General features: G+C 46.7%; 1 protein-coding gene across 1 annotated transcript; it reads left to right on the top strand.

Moving 5' to 3' along the window:
- The first annotated feature begins 218 nt into the window (after positions 1–218).
- LOC149363446 (Na(+)/dicarboxylate cotransporter 3-like) lies at positions 219–9,209 on the top strand. Its single transcript, XM_089568551.1, has 5 exons — positions 219–252; positions 392–564; positions 3,104–3,253; positions 6,483–6,959; positions 9,186–9,209. Exons 1-5 carry the CDS (start codon positions 219–221, stop codon positions 9,207–9,209), a joined length of 858 nt encoding a protein of 285 aa, XP_089424677.1.
- Positions 9,210–10,869: the final 1,660 nt, after the last annotated feature.

Below are 10,869 nucleotides of genomic sequence, written 5' to 3'. Positions count from 1 at the left end.
ATAGCCTAACCTTTTTCCAGCCTTCACTAGGGATCGCTTCTACGCGGACGCGTGCGTGATTGTGCCACGTTCAGTGAAGAAGAAGGCTTGCGCTCACGCACCCCGGTCCCCGTCTTGCAAGCGGGCCTTCCTCGGTTGCTCAGCGCTGACTCGACGGTCCTTTCACTGTCCCAGTGCACTGCTTCCTTTCATTGCGTCTTTGGTCACGGCGGTCTACCATGGTCGTCAGAAGTTCACAGGGCATGATAGAAGGTAAGGACTGCAATGAAGGTGTGAAGGGGGATGCCTACGCTGGCCAGTTCCCGATATTCTGATGAATTTTACCCCTGTCGTTTGAGAAGGAAGCAGGGACACAAATCAGCTTGAGTGCGCTGCTTTGTTGCGTGTGCAGCCGAGCGACCAGCTGCTGCGGAGTCGCCGCGCCGGCATTCTTCCATCTACTCGCTGCGCTCGAACAGCCTCTCAGTAGAAGACCGCCAGGATAACCAGGACTGCCGCAGCTTGTCACACCTGGGTATCCTCATGCCGCTCTACCTGTTGCCACTTTTCTTCCTGGGCACGAAGGTATGTTGCACGCAGTAGGCCTCTCTATGTAATGCGCCATGATGTGGCGCTTCTTCTTCTGGTGAAATCGCCGCTGGCCTCTAGATTTATAAGGAATTGTTTTCCAAGTGAATACGTGCGGCAGTGGGCAGCCATGTGCAAGAGGCTTGTCAGTGAACCTAATAGAGAAAGATAAATGGCATCACTGAGCTTGCGAACCTTGTACCCGTTGAGCTAGCTTTGCGCTAGCTAGAATTTGGCCGCTCTTGCTCGGCCTTACTTCGTGTAACGTACCAACAACTCTGGACAAAAACATTTTTCTACAGGAAAGAGTTTATGAACTGAATTTGTTCGTATATTTTTGATTTCACTGTTGATATCAATACATCCGCTGATCTGCCGTAAGCAGACTTGGATTCGTTTTTTCCTATTAACGTTTTTCGTATCGTCAAAAACGTCCACCATTGGTTTTCTAGAGCAGCCTTAACTCCGCGATGCGGCAATGGAAAAATTTCTTTTTACGCATCGGATGAATCGACCATTGCCTTCAATTTTTCCATAAAAACTTACTATGTTCCAAGATTCAAAACTTTTGTCAAACAATCCTCGAGCGAGTGCACAGTACACAGGTGATTTTGTCCTAGATTTTAAGCCAGTAACGAAGTATCAACCCTGCACTGGGGTCACGATGGCCGTAGTTGTTTATTCCCCCTCCCCTCAAATAAATTTAACGTAGGTAGCTAATACTACTCCATATGTATCCTGTACGCATCTCAAGGAATATTGAAGGTAGCAGACCTGTTAAGCAGACGGCGCAGTACATTAGTCTGTAGCGTTCATTCTAATTACTAACTTAATGGGATAGCGCACTTGTGACTTCTCTGCATTTCAGCACTTTATTTTCTGTTGAGGATTTGTGCACTCCAGGTACCGAACATTTCCAAAGGCATTGATTTCTAAACGTTCATTGTGAGGGCTCCTTTCTGTAAAACCCTGCTGACGCCATAATAGGGAAAGCCTGCGGTTTAAGCGTATATTTTCTACTTAACCTAGAACCAGCTGCAAATCTTACTGCCGTCTGGCGTCTTCGCTTTTTACCGGTGTCGCAGTAACGGTACTCAAGTGGCTATCCCGCCATGTCCACTAGGACCACAGCGGTGGCTTAGTCGTTCGCTCATCCTCCTCTCACGCGGGAGGTGCGGGGTTCGAACCCCAGCGCCGCCGGGTACCCACCGGTGATACAATGGGTACAAGCTTCCCCCTGCCTAGTGCTCGGCTACTTTAGAGTGAAACGCTTGGGAAAATGGGTCTTTGATCCCACCTTGAGTAGACGAAAAAAAGCCTTAGGTCATGGCGCTCTTTGACCACAGATGCCCTTGCGGCATAAAAATTCATCATCATCATCATCATCTTAGTAACAAGTACAAGGTTGGTCTAAAGTTTCCACTCCACAGGGCCTACGTTTGAGCGCCATATTCTGCCACTTATGAAAGCAATAGAGGTAAGTTTCACACAGGTTAGAGTGATACTTCTCCTGTGCTCTGTACATATTTTAGGCTTCGAGTGTGTCGCAGCTGCCCGACTATAGAACTCGAAAGCAGACCCTGTGGCCTGAAAACTTTTGACCGACCCTGTACGTGACCACTGAGTTATTGGCATTACCTTAGCAGTAGAGAGGCTGGTTACATTCAGCTTCTGTCCGCAACCCCTCCGCTGGAAGAAGGGGAGGCACTTATGCGGTACACCCCAACAGGAAATCACAATAACCATGGGCACATTACAGCATGCGTCTGCATTTTGAAAACCAGCGCAGGTTTGAACACGAACACAGACTCACATGCCGAGGATGCCGTGTTTTGTGTGGCTCTTGGTCCGCAGATTCTCCGACCTGAAACGTCTGTTGTTGCTCATGCTTGTTCAACCTGAAACCTTAAGGTTAGTTTGGTTTATGGGGCTTAACGTCCCAGAGCGACTAAGGCTATGAGAGACGCCGTAGTGGAGGGCTCCGGTAATTTCGACCACCTGGGGTTCTTTAACGTGCACTGACATCGCACAGTACACGGGCCTCTAGAATTTCTCCTCTAAAGAAATTCTAGCCGCCGCGGCCGGGATCGAACCCGCGTCTTTTGGGTCAGCAGCCGAGCACCATAGCCGCTGAGCCACCGCGGCGGCGAAACCTTAAGGTTAATGTCACATTCTGGATTGACCCTCTCCATTGTAACTCCGTTCACCGACTACTCTCTTGCCGGCCCGCCGCGGTGGCGCACAGGCATTGGTGCTCTTATATTGAGATCAAATCTCCGGGATGTAACCCGGGCCGCGTTGTTCGCATTTCTGATGCACCCAAAATGCATGCACGCCCGTGCGCTGTGAGACGTCACTTCACATTAAAGGATCTCTGGTGGCTCAAAGTAATCAGGAACACAACACTATACGTGCTCTCATAGCCCCCATGCATGGGAAGAATATAAGCTTGAACCTCACATACCATACCGTATACCCTAGTCGCCTGTACATATATCACCAGTTTCAATCGATGTTACTGCTCCCTCTGTCGCAGTACGGCGGCTCCCTGTACTGCCTGCTGCTGCCGCTGCTTCTGTGGGCCCTCAACTCGCTGCCCAAGGCTGCTGCTGCCCTGGTGCACCTGGTCACATTGCCGCTGTTGGGACTTATGGCGCCGGAGGAGATTGCCCGCCAGTACCTCTCCGTGAGTTGTATTGCCTGTTATTTCCTTCTGGGCCGCAGAGGTGGCGCAGTGGTTATTGCGCTCTGCTGCTGACCCAAACACGCGGGTTCAGTACCGGCCACAGCGGTCGCATTCCGGTGGAGACAAAAGCTAGATTTCCGGGTACTGTGTGATCTCACAGCACGTTAAAGAACTCCAGGAGATCGAAATTATCCGGAGCCCTCCACTACAGCGTCCCACGTAGGCTGAATTGCTTTGGGACGTTCAACCCCGTAGCCCATAATTTTATTTCCTTCGCGGCGCCCGCCTCTACAGCAGGCTTCACTCACTCCGACTAACGTCGTTCAAGTCAGAGGCATGTAGAAAGCCGGTTAGAAACGAAGAGGTACCGTAACCCGCTGCCTTAGCTACTTTACTTAATTAGCTCAGTAGGAAAATTGCAGGAATCCATTAGGTATACACGTTTATCACACCTGGAGCTTTTCTTGGCGTGCAAGATTCATAACCAAAGAAAGGGACGGTAAATGCTAATCGGTCCGCTCTTGGCGTGAAAGCATGAGCGGACAAGTTGGCACAACTGAGCTTCCCACGAAAGGTCAACCTCAAGGACAAGGCGTCAAAAAAATAACCTACTGTTTTGCAGAACATCCACTTATAGCTTGTATTCGAAATCATTCACGAAAGCACTGTTGATATGCCATAGAAACTTTCTGGATCCTGCCATCACTCGATTCCTCCATATGTTCGCCGAAATAATTCACGAAAGCACTGTTGATATGCCGTAGAAACTTTCTGGATCCTGCCATCACTCGATTCCTCCGCATGTTCGCTGAAATCATGCGCAGTGTGGCGCTGTGGGATAGCCTCGACTTATAACATGAAGATTGTCGTTATAAGCATTCTCATCACACCGCTCACCGTATAATAACAAGGAACAGCAAATGAAATTCATGCTGATTTCCAGATTATTCTCTGTTTAAACCAGAAGCTCGCTTAACTTGGGCTGTGCATTTCGTGGCATAAAGTGGCCCAGGAACTGCAAGCGACATACTGATTCAATCAAGTTCAGCATGCTGGTATTCGCTATTCGTCTTGCTCGTTCAGAAATAGGCATCATGGAAAGAAAACAAGAAGAAAACACTTCTAGACAAAGAAAAAATGAGTGGTAGTAGCGGTTTAGTGTCATCCTAGACGAAATGTTTCTCTATTACTGTCATTGACAGCACATATTTTCGTCCAATTATTTTCTACAGTATATATCAGCGAATCCGTGTCCTCCTCATTTTACTTCCCACCCGATTCACCTGAACGACAGTCTGTTGAGAGCTGTACATAACAAGAACGCAATGAGATCGGTGCAACAATGCAAAGCCGCCATATCTTCTTACGAAGTGCACATTAGCGGCAAAACAGATTGCACAACAGCCCTGAAATTGCCACCTGGTGATTGAAGAGCAATACTTATCACAGAGACAACAGGTGCAGCGCAGTATTCGTTCACTTCCTTATCCCTGTCGCCTTTTAGTGATGAACTTCAGTTGAACTTCGGGGTCAAGCTTTTCCAAAAGGCGTTACCCTATGCCGCGTCACGTGGACAGTATACTACGGTTTAATGATAAGTCTCGAAGCAGACCAGAAATGTGAGAGGGGAGGTGATGGACAGACTTTCCAATTGATGAAAGTAGAGCCGTCGTCGCACCAATACCCGTGGGATGTCAGGCAATTCTCTTATTGTTCTAGACAACGATGATGTCACAGGTCCCATGTGCCCTCCAAGGACTAATTACAGCATGCCGCCAAAACTAAAACCCATGACCAAAACAGGAGCGGAAGGGCTAAGGGAGGCTCCGATAGTATCGAAATAGGCAAGCGTATAGCAAGGAGCGTCCGAGTGGTAGGTGGTTTCATCACATAATAAAGAAACAAAACACTCTGTCCGCGAGGAGGATTCGGACCCACGGGGGCGCGAACTGATCAGCTTCGCTGCCCACTGCATTAAACCACTATCCAATCGTCGCAGCCGAACGTTTCACGTGTTTAACTGTGGGTATCTTGCCTGTGATTTGGATGCCGCCATCTTCATCAACTTGGTTTGATTTGGTTGGTTTATGGGGTTTAACGTGCCAAAGCGACTCACGCTATGAGAGACGCCGTTGTGAAGGGCTCCGGAAATTTTGACCACCTGGGGTTCTTCAACGTGCACTGACATCGCACAGTACACGGGCCTCTAGAATTTCTCCTCCAAAGAAATTCTAGCCGCCGCGGCCGGGACTGAACCCGCGTCCTTCGGGTCAACAGCCGAGCACCATAACCACTGAGCCACCGCTGCGGCTTATCATCAACTTCCATCGGTGCGCAATAGATCTAGAAAACTCCACTATTACATTGTCCACTTTAAGTAACTAGCAGCCCCATAATGTTTTCTTTTGTATTTGCTTCGCAACAAAAGATTCACTTGAAAAATAAGAGATGAAGGCTATCACGGCGCTGGCCTACCCATTATGATCACTGCGAAATTTTTCATATTTTTTCACTGCAACAAGGTGGTCCGCCCGGAAAAAAGAAACTTAGATATCCACGTAAGCCTGCGAATGTCATCAATTCATCATTTTTGTACGGTAGGAAAAATGAATATAAAAAATATTGGCTGTGGTTTAGCTGTGGTTAAACCTGGAGTATTGCGAAAGCAACAGCTGCGTGTAGCCATATATTGTTGCGTGAGCTACATTCCCCACAGTCTCGCAGTTTCGCATGCTCTTGCTCGACCATACTGCGCATTCGCGAGGAGCAAGTGACATCACTACGCACAGCTGACGTGCCGGGGCCGCAGCTGTCGGCCGCTTAATTTAACTGGCAGATGGAAGTTAAGCTTTGTATCACTGCCCTGGGATGACTGGCGCTGCCACAGGTAGGACTTGTGTCCCACCGCACAGCGACGGGTTTTCGCTCAATGGGGTAAGTAAGAACTCGGTGCTGGGATAGTTGGTTAGACATTTTTTGAAATAGGTTAGCGCCAAAAAAGACGAACACAAGGCGAAAGAACGACGACACGCACTCTTCTGTGTCGTGTCGTCGTTATCTCGCCATGTTTTCGTCTTTTTTGGCGCTAGCCTATTTCAAAGAAGGGATAAGTAAGGCTTACGGCTTAAGATAGGCTGAAGACACTGAAGCCTGCATTATGTAATGCGGATTCACGCTAAGCCTCTGCGGGGTCAACAGAAGGCATTCGTGATCTCTTATTTCCGAGCAGACCGATGTCCTGACCGTGGCCCTCTTGCTGTTCCTGGTGATCGTGGTCGACCGGTGGAGCGAACTGGTCCTCTCCCTCGCGTACGGCGTCTGCGCGCGCTTCGGGCTGCAGCGTAAGCGGCTCTTCTTCGGCACGTGCCTCTGCTCGTTCGCGTTCTCCTGGCTCTTCTCCGGCCCCCTGGTGTCCGTGACGCTGCTCTACTTCCTGGACCGCGTCATGTCCACCATCTACAAGGAGAACATGGATCGTGCGCCAGACGGACTTCCACGCTCCCCGCGCCGAGGCTCAGTGCAGGAGTCGAGTTCGTTACGCTCTCTGTCGGAAGCCGACCAGGTGCTTTTCGACCGGCTCGCGAAACTGGCGATGTCAATGAAGAAGCCCGAACGCAGGAAGTGGCAACACAGACAGCATCGTGCGGAAGACCAAGTCGAGGCTGGCGCAGCCGCAACGGGATCTGGCACGGACGCTGTATCGCAGGTTCGTGTGCTTAGAAGAGGGCACCCTGTGATGCAGCTACACTCGCTGATAAATGACGCGAAACAGCGCTGCTAAAATTAGTATTGTCTAACTATGTACTCGCCAGAGATATACTACCACCATTTTGAGATGTCTGACTTGTACGGCAGCCAGAGTCAATAAACATCTAATCCACACTCGCTGACTAATAACCACGGCCGCAGGAGGAACTGCCTTTGAACTTTATGGTTTTAAGGTTGATATCATGTGTTGTTCTTTGTCGAATGGGAACTAGGTAAGCCCCGTACTTCGCATGGTCTTGATGCATATCTAAAACCCACTTTCTCAGCAAGTACAGTAAATGACTCGTTGGCACTTATTTTATTTTAATCCACAGTTTTTTTTTTTGTTGTAAATAAGCGAGACTTATTTTGTAGCAAATGTTAACAGTTCTGTCATTTTCAGCCAAAATCACACATTTTTTGTTTTTCTTATTGAAGTATTTTGTAAAAATATTATTGGGTAGGTGCGCACTTCTATAGTTTTGTATACTCTTGCATCTTCTTGTATATCAAGATTCGAAAAGGTAATCTTTCTGTCTCATGGATAGGTAATAACCGGTCAAGAGCGCTTTGCGATATTTAGGATTATAGGCAAAACCATGTTCAGTTCACCTGTTCGAGTAAAGTATTATTACCGGCTTTCCAACAGCGGTATATAAAATACCATTTGAACATTACATTTGGTTACGACGCAGTCAGCTCATGTATCCTTACATCAACCTAAAAAAAATAACTTAAAAGTTGAGTATCAGCTGGCGATTCAGAAAATCACTATTTTAAGCGACATTATTTTGTACCGGCTTCCAGATGACGTGGTTGAAGATATTGTTTGGACGACCGTGACTCCTCTTTAGCTAGGTTTATTTAGATGCTGTAGGTGAGGTTGTTGCTGAGAAACACACTTTGCAGTGTAAAAGAGTTACGAGCAAATAGTCTGTGCACTAAGCAGTTGTTCGTCCTCTGGTCTGTCTCCTAAGCAAATCAAGAGGCGTATGTCTTGCAGACAGCCCTTGACATGGGCAGCTATCAGTAGTCCGCACCTGTGAATAGAAGGCCCACAAAGCCTACGCATGTTTTTCATGTCTATAACACTGTCTAGTGGCTAAAAAATAGTAGGTAATTCATTTCGATAAAGCTGCTGACTCGGCGCGTTTTTAAGGGGTTCGCAGTAAAAATTCCATCTCCAGCTTCCATCTAGCTGTATCTGGTCATGTTCACATATTTGCAGCAGAAAAAGACGCATCTGTCTTCAATAAACTTAGATTTAAATACCTTACACACTGTGGGCATTTATCATGCACGAGAATTTGAGCACATTGCATGGAAACAGCGCCATATTTATATGGTGGGAAAGCGCGAGCAGCTTATTCACACAAAAATGCATTAGGAGCAAGACCTAAACGCAAAGACAGGCTGTATCAATAAGTATAGTAGCGTTTTGAACTATAGTCTGTACTAAAAGTTCACATGCGAAGTATTTATTTCATATCTCACTCAGGAAAGCATTTCGTGTTCTTTGAATGCTGAGGTTAGTAAGGAACACATTGGAAATTCGCCTCATGGAAAGCCACAGTTCGGCTGCCGGACCGAGGCTTTCGGATTCAGCTGGACAAAACACAAATTTCACATTTCTTGTTTATCACTTCAAGGATTAACTAGGCTTTCTTGCAGATATCTCTGCGGAACTGTAGTCTACAACGAAGGCGTATGGTAGGCGATAATGGATGGCGATACTGTCGGGTAGACGGCGTAACGTATTGGTATCAAATTACTCTCAATGGCTATATAACACAGAGCACCCCGTATCTTCAACATTATTCAAGTGATCTTGCAAATTTCTACGCAACTATTCTTCATTACTTTGCTTACTATGTTTGAATGCTGCAAAATTCGCCGCTTTAATAAGACAAAGCGACGGTTTACTTCCGACACACCATTTATTTCTGTATTACTATGTGCAGTTTCTTGTCATAGTAAGCATTCCTGAAAAACTGAAGCAGAATAGTGAACAATATTACCTGCTTTGAACCACTTAGCGGAGTGAGACATACCCAGCCTCTGTAATGCTGCGTGCATAACAAGTGAGGCTAGCAGTACATTTGTAAGCAAAGTATCTTTCAAGTTACCTCCATATCGCGCTCATTAACTAGCAGCTTGTGCCTGTGGTTCTCTTCTCTGTGTCCAGTTGTTTGTGGCCCAGTTTCGCTAAAAGTCACGTACCAACTGGGTCCGCTAATAATAAATTAGATAATTCGATTTATATTTAGTAGCGAGGTGTCGGCTGCAATTTGTGAATAAAATGGCATAACTGCTTCCAGGTAAGAGACACGTAAGTTAATAATTAAAGAAGTGTGCTATAGAAAGTGTTGCAAGAGAAAAGTTTGTTGTTTATAGCACTCTTATCAACTGTTCATAAATGCAGAAATAACAACAGCAAGGCACTGACACTGAGACTGCTTTGAATCGTTCGCAGGGCGTGACTTTTCTGATCTTTCTTTAGCCCTCTAACCTAAAGCATGCAATATGCTAATACAGTCTACCTAAGTAGACACCCCCAGACCACATTTATTCAACAACCTTCACTCAAAAGTCACCCATATATCGTTTAATATTACGTCACATATAACACAAGTTGTGTTCCGAATACAGGAAATACGGACAGTCAAAAATAAAGGAGTTTTTGGTTGAAGGAAATGCGTAACAATACCCGTTAACTGCAGTTCACACTGCCTGTAGGTGCTGCTCTCAGCGCATCTGAAAAAGCTCGATGATTCATGAAAGACCCTGCAGTTCTTGGCCAGTAGGAAATGCAAAAAAAAATGCCAAAAGCTGAAAGTTCCTTTAGGAAATGCAAAAAAAAAAGATGCCAAAAGCTGAACGTTCCTTTAGATGCAGTGAACTAATGAATAGTGCACCCTAAACGTGCACGTGAATAGTGCACTGAATAGTGCAACCTAAACGTAAACATAGTTTCCAGAGGACGCCACCATGTGGCGGCTTGTTTTAAAGTTCTGAAGTATGTTCTGTACCATAAACGCAGGGGCGAACCCAGACAGTACCGTCCCCTCCAACAAGGACCGTTATTGTGCAATGTCCCGAATTGGACTGGGTTACGGGAGTGATAGCGGAACCTCGATCCGAAGAACTCGCTACTGAGGCATACGCAAGCGGAGCAACTCCTCTCCTTCCTGACACAGGGCTTGTCCGAGTCGACCTCGCAAATCAAGAGGGTACGGCCGAAGATTATTTTTCATATTAGTGTTCCGCTTTCACCCTGACCTGCGTGGCCTGAGAAGGAATCGGGTCTGTAAGTGCGGAATAAATGTACAGTCTTTGCCAAAAGTAACCAGGCTGCACGGTTTGCTGCGCAGTCGTATATTAAAGCTATTATGCAAGCTCTCAAGCTGCAAATCTCTGTACGGTGACGCGAACATCTGCCTTCACCTTTAAAGAACTTAAGGGATGCCGTAAGGACTCTACTATACGAATGAGAAGCAAACCGTGTAGCCTGGTTACTTTTGGCAAAGACTGTACATAACCATCTAAACGTGTTTTCGTCCGCTGTTCGAACGAGATGCGATTCAGTGGCACGCTGTCGTCACCAGCGTTTGGCACAGCAAGTCGACTGAAGCCAGAAACGTTTTATTCACGAGGATGCACTGAAAACACAAAGGTCCTTTTCTACGCGCTACCGCTCACCACTCTGCCAGCTTGGTTTTCAAGAGCTGTCGCATGTTTCGTTACTCTTAATTATTGAAGTAGGCATTCATCCTAGCGTGTCATTATCTTTCCTGATTGTTTTGCAAATATACAATTACAATCTTGCCTCGATCACTTATAGTTAAAAAGTTGCCTATATCATAGCGCAA

The sequence above is a fragment of the Amblyomma mixtum genome, chromosome 2 (genome assembly GCF_055824585.1).
Source record: "Amblyomma mixtum isolate Tamu chromosome 2, ASM5582458v1, whole genome shotgun sequence".
Lineage (NCBI taxonomy): Eukaryota > Metazoa > Arthropoda > Arachnida > Ixodida > Ixodidae > Amblyomma > Amblyomma mixtum.
This window is presented reverse-complemented; position numbering and strand designations above follow the sequence as displayed.